Source organism: Jaculus jaculus, chromosome 1, assembly GCF_020740685.1.
Source record: "Jaculus jaculus isolate mJacJac1 chromosome 1, mJacJac1.mat.Y.cur, whole genome shotgun sequence".
NCBI lineage: Eukaryota > Metazoa > Chordata > Mammalia > Rodentia > Dipodidae > Jaculus > Jaculus jaculus.
The window spans coordinates 68,257,286-68,275,591 of record NC_059102.1 but is presented as its reverse complement, the minus strand read 5'-3'; the positions used below and the strand labels follow the sequence as shown (position 1 = coordinate 68,275,591).

General features: G+C 44.9%; 1 protein-coding gene across 1 annotated transcript in view; it reads right to left on the bottom strand.

Moving 5' to 3' along the window:
- The window catches only part of Psat1 (phosphoserine aminotransferase 1), a 40,678-nt gene extending 25,140 nt beyond the window's left edge, over positions 1–15,538 (bottom strand). The window contains exons 1-5 of the mRNA XM_004653086.3: positions 15,385–15,538; positions 9,216–9,276; positions 7,396–7,465; positions 3,148–3,353; positions 1,170–1,342 (exon numbers count right to left, since the gene is read on the bottom strand). Of these exons, the coding sequence (XP_004653143.1) occupies positions 1,170–1,342; positions 3,148–3,353; positions 7,396–7,465; positions 9,216–9,276; positions 15,385–15,444 (570 nt within the window). The 5' untranslated portion in view covers positions 15,445–15,538. The remainder of the gene's footprint in view (positions 1–1,169; positions 1,343–3,147; positions 3,354–7,395; positions 7,466–9,215; positions 9,277–15,384) is intronic.
- Between the last annotated feature and the right edge of the window lie 2,768 nt (positions 15,539–18,306).

The following is an 18,306-nucleotide window of genomic DNA, read 5'->3' as shown; positions in this document are numbered from 1 at the left end:
TAAAAATTTAAAAAAAAAAGAAACTTTAGGAAATTTTGATGTGCAAGACAGACTATCCTCCCATATCACCCCATGAAACTTAGGAAGTAAAGTTGGGGGTGTATGATTTGTAGTTAACATAGTTTAGAGTGTCCATGCCTGATGACAATAAAATGAAGATGACAAAGCCAAGCATTATAGCATGTACCTATAACCTGTAATCCCAGTGCACGGGATTTCAAGTTCAAGCAGCTTGGGCTACATGAGACTGTTTAAAAAACAAAGCAAGAAAGGAGGGAGCTGGAGAGGTGGCTTAGCAGTTAAGGTGCTTGCCTGCAAAGCCTAAGGACCCAGGTTCCACAGAAGCTAGATATGCAAGGTAGCACATGTGTCTGAAGTTCATATGCAGTGGAGAGAAGCCCTGGCATGTCCATTCTCTCTCTCTACCTGCCTCTCTCTCCCTCTCTCAAATAAAAAATAAATAGATGGGCTGGAAAGCTGGCTTAGTGGTTAAGGCACTTGCCTGCAAGGACCAAAGTTCGATTCCCCAGGACCCACGTAAACCAGATACACAAGGTGGCACATGCATTTGGAGTTCATATGCAAAGACTGAAGGCTCTGGGGTGCCCATTGTCTAACTATCTGCTTCTTTTTCTCTCTCTAATAAATAAATAATTTTTTTTTTTTAAAAAAAAGAGCCCAACATTATGGTAAATGCCTTTAATCCCAGCACTCTGGAGGCAAAGGTGAGAGGATGACTGAGTTCAAGGCCAGCCTAGAACAGAGTGAGTTCCAGGTCAGCTTGGGCTAGAATGAAACTCTGCCTCAAAAAAAAAAACACAAAACAACAAAAATGAGCCATTTCAAAGATAGTTTTCCCAACCAGGAATGGAATGTAGCCACCAGACAGCCGAAGCTCCCAGGGTCCTTCCTGTTCCCTATATATCAAAATACTCTGAATAACGTGTGAAGTGGTGGCACACACCTTTAATCCCAGCACTTAGGAGGCAGAGATAGGAGGATCATTGCTAGTTCGAGGCCAGCCTGGGACTACAGAATGAGTTCCACGTTAGCCCATACTAGAGTGAGTCCTTACCTTAAATTAAAAAAAAAAAAAAAAAGAAACAATAAAAGCAAAATATCTTGAATAAACAGTCACTGGGTCCCACCCAGCTTCTTTAATACTCTACCTTGGAAACATCCACTGGCTTAGATAAGAAGTTTGAAGACATGTCGCAAACCAGCACTGAGCCTTTGACATCAGGTACGAAATCAAACTCCACACCATGCACAGTCTCATTTGCGCAGAAATACACATAGGAGGCCTCTGGGTTGAGGTTCCAGGTACTTGGATCTGGAATTTCTATCAGAGAGGAAAATTTAAGGCTGTGCACATTTATTGCCTTCTTCCCTATGTAGATGGGTGTAACCCACCTATAAGAAATATGGCAAATATATGATATGTTCTTACAAGTTTCTACTTAATAAAATAAAGGGGGAGACTGGAAAAATGGCTTAGTGGTTAAGGTGCTTACTGGCAAAGCCGAGGATCCAGGTCTGATTCCCCAGGACCCAAGTATGGTAGATGCACAAGATGGAGCATACTTCTCCAGTTTGTTCACCCTAGCTGGAGGCCCCAGCATGCCCATTCTCTCTCACTCTTTATCTGCCTCTTTATTTCTCTCTCTCAAATAAATAAAAATAATGAGCTGGAAAGATGACTTAATGGTTAAGATGCTTGCCTGAAGAGCCAAAGGACTCAGGTTCAATTCCCCAGCACCCACGTTAAGCTGGATACACAAAGTGGCACCAGGCATCTGGAGTTCATTTGCAGTGGTTGGAGGGCCTGGCACGCCTATTCACTATCTGTTTCTATTTGCCTCTCTCTCATAAAAATAAATAAAACATTGAAAAAAAATTAAACAAAAGAATGAAATATGGGAAAGTCTAATACAGTTCTCCCCACAAAGATGGATTATAACACGTCATAAGTGAAAGCACCTAGTAACCTCCCCTTACCATCACCACCAGCAGCCAAGAAAGATGATCAGTCACAACTATGAATATATTGAGACAAATAACCTTCAAATACAATACAGAAGGGCTGAACAAAGTGGAACACACCTATAATCCCAGTGCTCAGCAGGTAGGAGGATTGCAATGACCTCAAAACCAGTCAGGACTACCTAGCAAGATCCTGACTCAAAAACCCAAAACAGTGAATTCCAGGTCAGCCTGGGCTAGAGTGAGACCCTACCTCGAAAAAACCAAAAAAAAAAAAAAAAAAAAAAAAAACCCAAAACATGGGCTGGAGAGATGGCTTGGTGGTTAAGTGCTTGCCTGTGAAGCCTAAGGACCCTGGTTCAAAGCTCTGTTCCCCAGAATCCACATTAGCCAGATGCACAGGGGGTGGAGAACCTGGCACGCGCATTCTCTCTCTCACACCATCAAATAAATAAATAAAAATAAACAAAAAAAATTAAAATAAAAAAATCCAAAACAGCCAGGTGTGGTGGCATATATCTTTAATCCCAGCACTCAGGAAGCAGAGGTAGGAAGACAGCCATGAGTTCAAGGCCACCCTAACACTACATAGTGAATCACAGATCAGCCTGAGCTAGAGTGATACCCTACCTAGAAAAACTAAAAATCATGGAGAATATTTAAAGTTTTTCTTGTCATTCATCTGTCCTATGCCTATTGAATGTCTACAAGTTTCTTCTGAGGACTCCAGCCACCACCCACCTGGACCCATGTAGTTTTTGTGACAGACACAATGACTGATTCAGACCAGGGTATGTGAGAAAATGAAAGTATTACTAGGATGCTCCACCAAGGGCATTACCTGCGAGACTACTGTTAGTAAGGTCAGGAGCAGCTGCAGCCAGTTCCCAGAAAGGGGACATTTTCTTGACTACAGAGCCACTATGGAAGTAGCCAAGAGATACCAGGAACTGGCAAAAATGGGATGCCCAGGGCCCCTGGGATTTTCAGCTAAGCAAGACTATGGTTCCTCTGCAGAAGCTAGTTGCTAGCTTTATACCTGTTTAACCACCCAGTCTCAACAGAGCACCAAGGGATGAGTAGTGAACAGCAAGTACAGATTGCTTCAGGCAGGGTAACCAGCCAGTCAGCACTTCGCTGTCCAGCTCAAGTCCTGGAACTTACTTGTGTAGCTCCCAAGTTTCGGGTGAACAATATTCACAGTCCCAAACTTCTTGGCTTCTTCTGCAGCCTTAGCTGACCAAGCTCCTGTCACCACATAGTCAGCACATCTTCCAGCTTTCAGGCCAATCAGATTTAAGGGGACAGCACTGAACTGGCCAGACCCACCTCCTTGCACAAAGATCACCTTGTAGTTGTCTGGAACAGCTCTGAGCAGAAGTACAAGTGACAGTAAACACACAAACTCACACATCAAAAATAAAGAACAAAAGCCGGGAGCACACCTTTAAGCCCAGCACTGGGGAGGTAAAGTAGGAGCACCACTGTGAGTTTGAGGCCACCCTAAGACTACATAGTGAATTTCAGGTCTACCTGGGCTAGAGAGGAGACCCTACCTCAAAAAAAACAAAACAAACAAACAAAAAAAAAAAAAAAAGATAAAGAACAAGGGATGTTCTACTATGCTTTGGTGTTGAGTAGTTTTACTATAAGAAATATTGTACAGCCTGGTCCCCTTTAATCCCAGCATTCAGGAGGCAAAGGTAGGAGGACTGCCATGAGTTCAAGGCCACCCTGAGATTACATAGTGATTTCCAGGGCGGTCTGGGCTACAATGGGACCCTATCTCAAAAACACAAAAAAGAACCTGCACAAGTCCATCATAAGAGGAGGAAAAGATCATGACATCAAAATAAAAGAGAGACTGGTTGAGATGGGGAGGGGATATAATGGAGAATGGAACTTCAAAAGGGAAAGTGGGGGGGAGGGTATTACCATGGGATATTTTTTATAATCATGGAAAATGTTAATAAAGATTGAGAAAAAGAAATAAAGAAAGACCAAGATGAAAAAAAATAAAGAAAGAAAGAAGCTGGGCGTGATGGCACACACCTTTAAACCCAGCATTTGGGATGCAGAGTTAGGAGGATCACCATGGGTTGGAGGCCACCCTGAGACTACATAATGAATTCCAGGTCAGCCTAAGCTACTGCAAGACCCTACCTTGAAAAACCAGAAACCAAAAAATAAACAAACAAAAGTAACCAAAAACAAAGAAATATGGTAAAGCATCAGTCACTGCCAATTTGTCTTGCCAAATTCCTTCATTAATATCTTCATTTCTATGACAAGATTGTATTGAGGGGTATGGTAGACATCTATGGTCACTTCCTCCTCTTCCCAACCATACACTTTTAAGCAATCATCATCATTCCTCTGCTACTCAGGCCACAGGTAACAACTGCAACCAATCCCAGCTACAGAAGATGAGCACTTGACCCAAGCTGGCCAATAGGACCTGGTTCAGACTGCAGAGGATGACTTTTTGACCTGGTTTTCTATTATGGGAACAAGTTCGTAACAGCCAATCCTACAAGCACCAGCACTCATCTGCAAAGCTAACACACAAGCAAGTAGCACCTTCTTAGAGACCTTCCTCATGTCCTCGGAGCTCCAACTCCCCATTGTATTTGTGTAAACATTCCCACTTTTATTTAAGCCAGTGAGTTGGGCCCCTGTCACCTCTAACCACAAGTTCTGGGGTTTTCTGTTGGGCACCATGGTATGTGTCAGGCTGTAACTGGGAGGCTTTATATCTAATCACGCCTTGAGTCCCAGCACTTAGGAGGCAGAGGTAGGAGGATCATCATGAGTTTGAGGCCACCCTGAGACAACATAGTGAATTCTAGGTCAGCCTGGGCTAGAGTAAGACCCTACCTCGAAAAACACACACACAAAAAGAAACACATACCAAAGCTGTAGGTTAATAGTACTTGGTTGCAAAGCCTACTTAGTTGGGGTTCAATTTCCCAGTGCCCACATAGAGTCAAACACAAAGGTGGCACATATGCCTAGCATTCCTTTGCATCTGTAAGACCTGGCATACCTATACACACACTCACATGCAACTAAGAAAATCGTCAAAAAAAAAAATACTAAATACAGCTGAGTGTGGTGGCGCACGCCTTTAATCCCAGCACTTGGGAGGCAGAGGTAGGAGGATCGCTGAGAGTTCGAGGCCACCCTGAGACTACATAGTGAATTCCAGGTCAGCCTGAGCCAGAGTAAGACCCTACCTTGAAAAACCAAAAAAAAAAAAAGAAAAAAAACTAAATACATATCAAGATTAAGAGCAAAATTTCTTACTTCAGAAAAGACAATCAAACTGGTTATGCACATAGCAGAGCAAGGCCAGCTCCAGAAAGCCAAGGCCATTCAAGCCTTACAATAGTCCACGCCTAGGAACAGATGCTCAGGACAGCTCTGGCACAGACACATAAATACACCAATAAAAGATGGTGAAGGTAGTAGGGTGTGAAGAATAGCAGTTATACAGACATGTTGTTTTGAACTGCACCCAGCCTACACACAGCGCTTCCAGAGCATGAAAAGCAGCCAGAAGTGTTAGGAGATCCTAAGCATGAGGGTTTGGATGACTGAAGTGTTGGGCCTTCAGAGGCCTGCGCGTGAGGCCTCCTGGAACTTCCTGAGCCTAGCTAAAGCTTGGGGATCTGCCTCGGCCTGCTACGCGTACTGGCTAGGAGTTGGAATTCCCGCAGGCGCTTGGGACCAATCATCTCAAAAGTCGTGGTTTACTATTGGCCCTTCCCTCTCCCCCCATCCTAGAATCCCCACCTTCGTTGTCAACATTATATAGGCAACCACCTGTAACAAGGCGAGCTGAGTTCCTGCTTCGACAAGACTCCCGACTCAGTGTGGTTTTTCTCCGGTGACTAGGAGAGGTTCTGAGTCGTCGGACACTCATCCTCCTCCTCAACCCCTTCTGAGGAACCAGCGGGCCTGGTCCCTCCTCAGCACTACCCGCCGGGGGAGCCCGGCACTGAAGGACTGGCCAAGGCAGGACTCATGTTCTTCATATGCAAGGCACTTACAGCTGGAAAGTGGTTCAGACACAAGCCTAGGTCCAGGGCTACAAGGCAGGAATTGAGGGCTGAGGAGGTTAACGGCACTTTCTTACAAAGCCTGCTGGGCCAGGTTCAATGACCCAGCATTACATAAAGCCACTCTGGCTTTCTTTTACATTAACAAGAGATGTGTGTGTGTCAATTAGGATACACTCACAGATACACACATGCAAATAATTTTTTTTTTGAAGATAGGAATTTGGTCCCATTTGGAAGAAGTTCACAGCCCTGTGGGCAATACCACATCTCTGGAGCTAAGGTTCCAAATACTCCGTCCACCAAGGACAGCACCAAGGATCCATGAATGTAACACAGAACACAGTGGGAAAAGAGGAGGGCAACCAGCCAAGTACACAATCACCAGTTCAAACAATGGCCTTTCAGTAGTTTTCACAAAATCATCTCCATCCAACAGGACATATCTAATCAAGAACATTAAAAAGATGAAGATAGCCGGGTGTGATGGCACATGTTTAATCCCAGCAAGAGGGGTGGGCGGGGGGGGGGGGGAGCAAAGGTAGGAGGATCACAGTGAGTTCAAGGCCACCCTGAGACTACAGAATGAATTCCAGGTCAGTTGGGCTAGAGTAAGACCCTATCTTAAAGATAAATAAAAAGATGATCAGAAGCTAGGGGTATAGCCCAAAGCTAGAGTGCTTTTCTAGCATTTGTCTGAGTTTGATCCCTAGTACCACCATAAATAAAACAGCAGAGAGGTCCATACCCCTAAAACAATACAGGCTATTGCCACCAAGGCTCTTGGTTGCCCACCAGAACTAAATATTAAGACTGTTGCTAAAGATTCTACATGCTGGTGCTAAGGTCATTGAGAAATCAAGATAGAGCTGAGGTGAAAATCTCCTCTTGTTGACTAGCTATCAGGATGTTGCAGAGCCATGCAGTCTTTTGGAGGAGAAAAGTCATCAATGGTCCAAACCAGCAGTGTACTCTGCAAGCTTTAAAGATGGTCAGCCAGGCAAAATGTATCAACTAGTACAATGGTGGCATGTCTGTTATAGGTGAAACTAACTGCTCTCTGACTGGACTTAAAGCCTGCTGAGTTTGAGGCCATCCTGAGACTACATAGTGAATTCCAGGTCAACTTGGCTAAAACAAAACCCTACCTCAAAAAAACCAAAAAAATAAAAATAAATAAAAACACAAATGCAGGCAGAGTAGCAAGACAAAGACATCACATATTAACAATGAATGTGGGAGAAGCTTGAAAAGATATTTTAAATTACAGACTATGCTAACCAAAGAGAGATTATAGATAATCTAACAGATACTCAAAAGCAACAGGATTTGGTCTTTTCCTAACACTTACAGTAATTCCCTTACAAGATTCTCTGTGTTGTTAATAATCTTGGCAAAATCTGTTGACCTGTGACTCATTTCTGTGGAAGCAAAGAAACAAGAGCAAAAAGTTACAGTTCAATATCAAAGAACCTTAAAATTCACAATTTTATATCTTATCTACCAAATTTATATATATATAAGAAAAGAAATCCTCAGTTACCTACAGGTGCAGCTGTAGGTCCATGCTCTCACCCTGCTCCATGCAGGGGACCAGCTGCACTCATTTTCAATCTCAGTCACAGCACAGTGACTTTTAGGTGTCATGGGCAGTTAACAAGCCACTTACTTCTAAACTGTTTATGCAGTTCTTGTTAAACTCTGTACTATCGCTTTTTCCCAAACAGAACACACACCAAATTTAAATATAGAAGCATGGCCAGGTATAGTACTACAAGCTTACAACCCCAGAACTCAGAACACAGAGGCAGGAAGATCTTAAGTTTAAGGCCAGTCTAGGCTAACAGCAAGAGCTTTTTTTTTTTTTTTTTTTTAACACCAGGTCAGTACTTGCCAAAAAAGCCTGGTATATAGGCTTGCATTGGAAGTGCTAATTGCACCTTCCATGTCAGGGTAAATCACATGTTAATATTTTTTGTTGTTTGTTTTTTGTTCTTCAAGGTAGGGTTTCACTCTAAACCATGCTGACCTGGAATTCACTATGTAGTCTCAGGCTGGCCTTGAACTCAGTGATCCTCTTACCTCTGTCTCTCAAGTGCTGGGATTAGCCGGGTGTGGTGGTGCACGCCTTTAATCCCAGCACTCGGGAGTCAGAGGTAGGAGGATCGCCTAGAGTTCGAGGCCACCCTGAGACTACATAGTGAATTCCAGGTCAGCCTGAGCCAGAGTGAGACCCAACCTCGAAAAAAAAAAAAAAAAGTGCTGGGATGAAACACCACACCCAGCAAGAGCTTGTCTTTTAAAAAAGAAAAAGTGGGGCATTGTGAACTATACCTATAATCCCAGAGACTCAGGAAAAATGAGGGGGCAAAATTACCAAGTTTGAGGGCCAACATGGGTTAGAGTTTCAGATAGTCTACAGTATGAGATTTATCTTCAAAACAAGCAAACAAACCATGAAGGGGTAGGGAGAGAAGAAAGAAGGAAGCTAGGCATGGTGCTTCACACCTTTAATCCCAGCACTTGGGAGGCAGAGGTAGGAATATCGCTGTGAGTTCAAGGCCACCCTGAGACTACATAGTGAATTCCAGGTCACCCTGGACTAAAGAGACCCTTCCTTAGGAAAATAAATAAATAAATAAAATAAAATAAAATGAATGTACCTGATCTTCATAGGAGGCTTGTGAACTTTAACCTTTAATAAGTTTATGTTTAAATACAATAAAAATTAAGTTGAATAGAAGCAATATTGTTTGATGGCACTGTTATGTAAATGCAGTGTTTGCTGATCCTGAATCTTGTAAATGGTGAAAACCAATTATGGACTGAAAAGCTAAGATGCCTAAACCTCTCAGCAGCACCTACATGGTATTCAAACTTAATTTCAGCAGACATGTAAGCCATGTTAAAATAAATGTGCCAGGCATGGTGGTGCACGCCTTTAATCCCAGCACTTGGGAGGCAGAGGTAGGAGGATCTCCTTGAGTTCAGGGTCACTCTGAGACTAGTGAATTCCACAGGTCCTCCTGGGCTACAGCAAGACCCTACCTCAAAAAACATGTATCTACAACTGCCTATAGTTAAATCATGTAGAAGTAAATTTGGGGCTTGATGCACTTAAATTAGTTCCCTTTGAAACCTGGATATTTAGATTCCAAAAGTAAATCTTACCGAGAACGCTAATGCCAACTCCCTTGTAGTCTAATAGCTGCTTCTGTATCTCTAACAACACCTAGAAAAATAGAAGGAAAATGGTTTCAATACACAGTGCACAGCTTTCTCTTTGTATACACCTAGCAGGAGGTGAGCACAGGCTTCTGGCCCACCCTCAGCCCAGAGCCTTAGTGATAGTGATACATGCCTTTGATCCCAGCACTTGGGAGGTAGGGGTAAGAGGATCACTGTGAGTTCCAGGCCACCCTTAGACTACATAGTGGATTCCTGGACAGCCTGAACTAAAGTGAAACCCTGCCTCAAAAGAAAAGGAAACTTGCCTGCAATGCCTAATGACCCCAGTTCAATTCCCCAATACCCACATAAAGCACAAAATGGTGCATGTATCTGGAGTTCATTTGCAGTGGCTAGATACCCTGGCACACGCATTTTCCTTCCTTCCTTCCTTCATCTCTCTCCCTCTCTTGCTCCTTGAAAATAAGTAAAATATTTTAAAAACAAAAAAGGGGAGGTAGGAGAGATAGGAGGATCACCATGAGTTTAGGGTCAGTTTGGGGCTACCTACTGAATTCCAGGTCAACATGGGCTAGGGTAAACCCCTACCTTGAAAAATAAATAAATAAAGGTGTGGTGGTACACCCCAGCACTGAAGAGGCGGAGATAAGAGGATCTCCAGTCTACAAGGCCAGCCTTGAGCTATACAGTGAGTTTCAGATCAGTCTGAGTAAGAGTGAGAGCCCCTGTAAAAACAACAAAAAGATACTAGCTGGGACCCAGATGTGGTGGCGCTCTCCTTTAATCCCAGCACTCAGGAGGCAGAGGTAGGAAGATTGCTGTAAGTTTGAGGCCATGCTGAGACTACAGAATGAATTCTAGGTCAGCCTCAGCTGGGGTGTAACTGTACCTTGGTGGGGGGCGAGGGGCAGGAAAGGGCTGGAGAGATGGCTTAGCAATTACAGTACTTGCCAAAAAGCCAAAGGACCCAAGTTCCTCAGTACCCACATAAGCCATATGCACTAGGTGGCACATGCATCTGGAGTTCGTTTACAGAGGCTGGAGGCCCTGGCGCACCAATTCTCTAATAAATAAATAAAAATTTAAGCAATTTCTAGCGCAAACTGTGGGGGGGGGGGAGAATCAACAATATTTTTTCCCTCTTTTTTTTTCCTCTTTCTTTTCTTTATTTAATTTTTATTAACATTTTCCATGATTATAAAAAAATATCCCATGGTAATACCCTCCCCCCACACTTTCCCTTTTGAAATTCCATTAACAATATATTTTTTTAATATTTATTTGAGACAGAGAAAGAGGCAGATAGGGCAACAGAGAGAATAGAGTCACCAGGGTTTCTAGTTACTGCAAATGAACTCCAGGTACCTTATGCATCTGGCTTTATATGGGTACAGGGAAACTGAACCTGGGTCCTTTTGACTTTGCTGGCAAGTACCTTAACCCCTATGCCATCTTTCCAGCCCCTCAACAGTATTTTAATGGCAAGAATTAAACAAGGGCTGGGAGATGGCTCCACAGTTAAGGTGCTTGCCTACAAAGCCTAACCACCCAGGTTTGATTCTCCAATACCCACATAAAAGCCAGATACACAAAGTGGCACATATGTCTGGAGTTTGTTTACAGTGGCTGGAGGCTCTGGTGTGCTCATTCTCTCTGTCTCTCTCCTCTCTGCTTGCAAATAAATAAATAAAAATATTTTCCAGGGCTGGGGTGATGGCTTAGCAGGCAGGTGCTTGCCTGTGAAGCCTAAGGATCCTGGTTCAAGACTTGATTCCCCAGGACCCATGTTAGCCAGATGCACAAGGAGGCTCATGCATCTGGAGTTCGTTTGCAGCAGCTGGAGACCCTGGTGCGCCCATTCTCTGTCTCTCTCTCTGCCTCTTTCTCTGTCTGTCACTTGCAAATAAATAAATAAAAATAAACAAAAAATTTTATATATATATATATATATATATATATATATATATATATATATATTACAAAAAAAGAGTTATGCCAATGGTGTCAGCTTGGCCTCTGGCTGTTTCCAGGTTGTTGGTATCTCATTCAAAAACTTGAAAAAGTACAGATAGCAAAGCAGCAAGAAATTTTGTGAGTTGAGCCTGGGGAGATGGCTCAGCAGTTAAAGTGTTTGCTTGCAAAGCCTGCTGGCCCAGGCTTCCACTGCCCAGTAACCACATAAAGCCAGACACACAAAGTACTCAATGCATTTGTAATAGCCAGAGGCCCTGTCACCACAATTCATTCTCTGTCTTTGGCAAATTAATTAATTGAAAAGAAATTTTGTGAGCAGTGAGTTATTGTTTAGGGCTTTATTTTATTTTATTTTAGGCATGTGTGGGGGTCTAGGAAGATGAAGAGCTGAGCTCTAGGGTGTATAATTTGTGTGGTTCTGTTAACTGACAGGCTCCAGTTACATAACCTCTCCTATACTCCACATGTCATTTCCCATGCTGCATTTAATCTAAACCATATGTACACCCAGTTGCACATAGGCATAAGAAAGTAAATAGAGGATTCACCCTCAAAGTACACTCAGGACAGTTTGCCTCACTGTGAATGCACCCAAAACCAGTGTAAGCCAAATCAAGCCCTGCCCTTACTTACTCCCTCTCTTGGTTCTATACTAGAACATGTTTTGAGTAAAAAGAGTTGCAAGGGTGAATAAAAATAAAGTAAAAAGCATATTTAAAAATGGCTGGAGGGATGGCTTAGCAGTTAAGGCGTTTGTCAGCAAAGCCAAAGAATGTGGGTTCAATTCCCCAGAACATACGTTAGCCAGATGCACAAGGGGGCACACATGTCTGGAGTTTGTTTTCAGTGGCTAGAGGCCCTGGTGTGCCCATTCTCTCTCCTTCTCTGCCTCTTTCTCTCTCTCTCTCTCAAATAAATAAATAAAAATAAAGTTAAATTTTTTTTAAAGTTGCAAGGAGGCTGGAAAGATGGCTTAGTGGCTAAGGTGCCTGCAAAGCCTAAGGATCCAGATTTGATTCCCTAGAACCCATGTAATGCCAAGGTGGCATCTGCATCTGGCATTTGTTTGCAATGGCTGGAGGCCCTCGAACATCCATTCTCTCTCTCCCCCTCTCTTTCCAATAAACAAATAAATAAAAATAAAATACTTTAAAGAGTTACCAGAAGGTTGCTAAGGGGAATGACATACTCCATTGTTTGGAGTGGAATGTACATGCATCTTGCCGCAGGAAAGGGCCCTAGGTTGCTAGGTGCACTGTTAGGAGAGGGGTGTGTGCCTAGCCCGAGCCAAGCACAGTCACAGGTTATTAAGCTATTTCCTATGCTCACCTGCCTCAACAGAATTCAAGAAAGTGTTATGGGCCTGAAGAGATGCTCATTGGTTAAGGCACTAGCCTACAAAACATAACAACCTGGGTTTGAGTCCCCAGTACCCACATAAAGCCAGATACACAAAGTGGCATATGTATCTGGAGCTCATATGCAGGGGCTAGAGGCCCTGATGTGCCCATTCATTTTCTCTCTCTCCTTGCAAATAAATAATTTTTTTTGGTTTTTCAAGGTAGGGTCTAACTCTGGCCCAGGCTGACCTGGAATTCACTATGTAATCTCAGGGTGGCCTCAAACTCATGGCAATCCACCTACCTCTGCCTCCCAAGTGCTGGGATTAAAGGCATGCACCACCAGCCCAGCTAAATAAATATATATATATATTTTAAAGCTGAGGAGCTGAAGAGATGGCTTAGCAGTTAAGGCGTTTGCCTGTGAAGACTAAGGACCTAGGTTTGATTCCCCAGTAGCCACATAAACCAGATGTACAAGGTGGCACATGCATCCAGAATTCATTTGCAGTGGCTAAAAGCCCTGGCATGCCTATTCTCTCTCTCTCTCAAATAAATAAATAAGTAAATTTTAAAAAAAGTCGGGCTGGTGGCTCATGCCTAGAATCCCAATGAGTTCGAGGCCAGCCTGTGGCTAAAGAGTGAGTTCCAGGTCAGACTGGAATACAGTGAGATCCTGCCTTTAAAAAATAAAAATAAAAATAAATAAATAAAGGTAGGTACTCAGAAGGCCAAGGTAGGAGGATTCAAGTACACCCTGAGACTACATCATTAATTCCAGGTCAGCCTGAGCTAGAGCGAGACCTTGATAAACCAAAGAAGAAAAAAAAAATTGGAAACTTCCAAAGCAGGGCTAAGGAAAGGGGGCACCTACGAAAAGTTCACAGCTCTAGCAAAGAACTAAATGGGGCTGCGATAACTGAGCCCTGTTCTCAGCTGTGCGTTCTGCCCCTAGGAAAGCAGGCCCTACTCCTCCAGCACTGTAAGAGTGAGTCTCTGTTCCACACACAGAGAAAGGAGGCTGTGTCCCAGGGAGAGTTCGACCATTAACAATAGATAATTGTACAATACTTGGCAATGTCCTCAAGCTGTGGAAGCATTATCAGATAGCAGTACCAGAAGCTGGTCAATGAGTTCCAGGGCCAGCAGAGGCATCACACACCTCCTAGCTGGAGGGGCTTGTAGGGGGTGTTGGGCACCAGTAGAGTAGTTCCACTACCTTTCTGCTTGCAATTGTCATTGTGGCCTAGGGAAGAAACTGGTCTATTAGCTCCAATACAAGGTGAACAGAACTGGGCCAACAGCCCATTGCTTTTCAGAATTTGAACAGCTGGGGCTCTGTGTGCAGTGGGTCCGAGGAGCACGTGCACAGTCTGGGCGCCCCAGCCACCCAGCTGCCATGTGCGGGAGTCACGTGCTCCCCTGGAAGACCCTCCCCCCCTTTGACTGACCACAGCTTCAGTGTCCCAGACGTGTCCTCCCCCTGACCTCGGGGTCCATGTGCCGGCATGGAGGTTTTAAGAGGTGCACTGATGTGTTATTGAAGGAAGCCTGAGCTCTGGAGCCCACTTCTATACCGAGCTGGCACACTGCCCTGAGGGCCTGCATTCTTGGGCTCTCCTCTGGTCTTGATACAGCTTCAGACTGTGACAAGCCCACTGTCCTGGTTGCTGTGGAGTCTGCAGGTACAGAGATCATCTGAAGTTGTGCTGACCCTATCCTGTGAGCAGCTGTTGACTCGCTGGGCCAAAATCTGTCCTGAAACCCGGTTAATGTGCTATTAGCTGTGGTGGCAGATATAGAATGTTGTCTACTTTTGGCTCTGAGCCAGAGCATCATATGTTAAGATCAGCTGAAACAACATCTGAGAGCTGGTTCATCACCCACGGTTTTACCAAAGTGACCTAATAAAATAAACTTAAAAAAAAAAAGTTGGGCATGGGCGGTCACGTCAGCAAACCTAGCACTGGTGCGGCTTCAGTAGGAAAGATTACTGTCTATTCAAAGCCAGCCTGGTCTACAGAATGAGTTCTAGGTCAGCCTAGCCTACAGTAGGTCTGTCTCAAAAATAAACAGTAGGCACGTGGTAGGGCACGCCTTTAATTCCAGCCCTGGGGAGGCAAAAGTAGGAGGATCGATGTAAATGCGAGGCCACCCTGACCCAGGTTAGCCTGGGCTAGCGGAAGACTCTACCTCGAACAACCCCCCCCAAAAAAAAAACTTAATTAAAAAAAAAAAAACAGTAATGGGGCTGAGGAAATGGCTCAGTGGTTAAAGGTGCTTGCTTGCAAAGCCCTGCCCGCCTAAGTCCAATTCCCCAGTACCTACGTAAAGCCAGATGCACAAAATGATGCATATGTATAGTTTTAAGTGGCAAGAGGCCCTGGAGTGCCCATTGTCTCTCGCCCTCTCTTTCCTTAAAAACAATAAAATATTTTTTAAAAATAAATAATAAATAGTAATGAGAGGGGATTATGAAAAAATTTAACAAACAGGGGAAAGGCTTTAGAAATTCGTCTGTTCTGTACTGGACGAAGAGGGACACAGATTTCTGAGGAGCAAACGTGTTCTACGGCAGCAAGCAAATTCTACCATCCATTCATTCATTCCCATTTACCCTCCCTCACACTGCGCATCACCCGGGCACGTGCTCCAGGCTGCGGGGATGGCAATCCACACGCATGCAGGTGCGCTGAGCAGCCTGCCGGGGCCTGGCATCTCGGCGCGTGCCCCACCGCGCTTCCGAAACCCAACGCCTCCGTCCAGGTAGGTACTCGCTGGCAAAAGCTCTCGAACCGGGGGCGGGGATGCAGAGCCACCCCCGCGCGGGGACTCACCGAGCGCGGCAGCTTGGCGGGCCCAGGCCCGAAGTTGACCACTTGCTTGAGGGTGTCCATGGTGCGGCAGCGCGAGCAGCAAGACGTCTGGAGAACCGACCGCGTGAGCAGCCCAAGACCCTGAGCCAGCCGCGGCTCCGGGCCGAGGCGGGATCCAGCCGCCGCGCCCAGCCGGAGCCCCATTGGCCCGCTGTCACAGGTCCTGCACTGATTGGTTCTCACGAGGAAGCTCGCATTCCCATTGGTCGTGCTCACGCTCCGAGTCTGGGAGCAATTGCTCCTCCTCGCGTTTACGATTTCAGCTCCCCACCCCCCTTCTGCTCTACGTACGCAAGGAGCGCTGAAGATTGCACCATCCGGGCCGAGCGGTTGCAAGCCTGGGCTAGGACTGTGGGCGGCGAGAAGAAGCCGGTCCACCCAACCTGCGCCCGCATCTCTGAGCCGAGCGCCCAGCGCTCCAGCTGTGATCGCCTGGTTCTCAAGCCTAATGGTGAGGTGCTGCCGGACAAATCAATCGCTCTGTATCCAACCTCTCCACTAGACCCTAGACTGGTCTTTGATGCTCTTGTTCAGAACCAGTATCCAGTCATTCACAAGACTTATTTCTAAACACCCTCGCAGATATTGCAGGGTAGAGTCAGGACACCCAAAGATGGATGCACAGGGCAAAGAATAGCCCGGGTTGGGTGAGAGTTAAGATTCCTTGTGTTGGGGTGCAGGGCTGCAATCCCAACACATGGATGCTGAGTCAGTAGGATTGCAGGTTGGAAGCCAGACAGCTACCCAGAGGCACTGTCTAAAATAACAATAAAAACAAAGGAAGTTGTTTGTATATTTGTTTAAAAACATAATAGCCGCCGAGCATGGTGGCGCGTGCCTTTAATCCCAGCATTGGCCACCCTGAGACTACATAGTGAATTACAGGTCAGCCTTGGCTACAGTGAGACCCTACTTCGAAAACAAAACAAACAAAAATTAATAATGAAATAAAATAATATCCCTGGGTTGGAGAAACACTCAGCAGTTAAAGACGCGTGTCTACAAAGTGTGATAGCTCTCTTAGGTTCCCCATTACCCACATAAAGGCATTTAGATGCAGAAAGTGGCACATGCATCATCTGGAGTTGTTGGCAGTGGGAGGCCCTGGCTTATCCATTCTCCCTCTCTCTCTTTCTCTTTCTCTCATAGAAACAAAAATATTATTAAAAAAAAATAAAGATCCTGTTTGCATTTGGACCCAAGTTCCTACAGAATGAAAGGATGAAGGTGGCTAAGCACGCTGGGAGCCAGCCTGCCCTCCTCCCAGTAGAGTTTAAAGTTTCTGCTTTTCCATTTTCTCGTTTGTGAATGCAAGGAGTTGAAACCGGGTCCCAGCGCTGGCTGGCTGTAGAGATGTTAACATGAGCAGGAAAGCCAGGCAGAGCACAGTCCCATCCAGAAGGAGGCCCTGAGCCAAGCCGGGCACAGGGCCAGATCGGCTCAAAGTTTTCTACGGAAGTTCCGTGAAGGCTCCAATGGATTCTGAAGCAAGGAGGTGGCTCCCTCCAAAAGGAGTTCCTTTGAAGTTCAGAACATCATCATTTTCAAATGCTCGTTTTGCTTTGTATTGCACAATTAACCCAGGTTCTATGAAAACATTTTGCCAAGTCCTTGAATGACATAGGTACTAGGAATAGATAGGCACAGTGCCTATGGCAGCACAGCCCCACTTTCAGGATTGCAATCTGCCTTTCGGGAGTTTGATTTTTGTTTCCTCTATTATGGAAGAGGGATCAGGCCCGGAGCAGCAGTCCTGCTTTGGATCTAGGTGTCAATCGAGCAAGGTTTCTGGGAAATGCTGGAGTGAATAAGGATGCCTTCCTAACACGTTCATTTAGAAAATCGCAAAGCTGAATAGGTAGTTGAAACCTCAGTCCTTAAACTCAGATGTTTAAGAATTATCCCACACCTTGTGTTTACTATATAGGGTAGTTTAGACCCACCCACTCCCACATCAGCTAATCTATCAGAGCTGTAAACATTAACCTTCAATCTTGCAGTTCCTTCTGACTCAAGTCCCAGAAAGTAGGTAGAAATGAGGCAGGACAAAAGGACAGGACATGAGAAAAAAAAAAAAAGCCTCACATGCTGGAATGTAGTTTGCCTTTTCTGTTGGGCAAGAGTCAAGAAACTCACTGAGAAAGTCAAAATTGCCTACAGAGATAAAATTAGGAAACTGGGCTCTTAGTGTTTAAATAAGTTAAAAACAGTTCTGGGACAATTTTGCTAGCATTTGAGGGAAAAGCCATAGGAAAAGCAAACTGTAAATCTTGGTAGCTGCTGGAGGAGGAGAAGGATGATAGAAAATAGGAAGAGAGAAAGTCATGAGCTAGGGTCCAAAAAGCAGGCAGGTTCAGCAATGGAGATTAGCAAGCAGCTGCATGGGGAAGGGGTCCTCAGAAAAACTGTAAGAAAGTCCAGTGTCTGGGCAAGCATGCTTAGAGATGTTGGCCAGGAGCCAAAGAAGGGATACGAAGAACTGCAAAGCTTAGGCAGGCTTAGCATGAAGAATCTGCAAGCAGTTGCCTTGTGGTGGGACTTAGGCAGATTTAAGGGAATAAATATTCCTCCTGATAGAAGAAAGCCAGGCGTGGTGATGCACACCTTTTATCCCAGCACTCAGGCAAAGGATTGCTGTGGGTTGGAGGCCAGCCTGGGGCTACAGAGTAAATTCCAGGTCAGCCTTGAATAAAGTGAGACCTTACCTTGAAAAAAACAAATAAGGGCTGGAGAGATGGCTTAACAGTTAAGGCACTTGCCTGAGAAGCCTAAGAACACAGGTTCAATTCCCCAGGACCCACGTAAGCCAACTGCACAAGGGGGTACATGCATCTGGAGTTCGTTTGCAGTGGCTGGGGGCCCATTGTCTCTATCTGCCTCTCT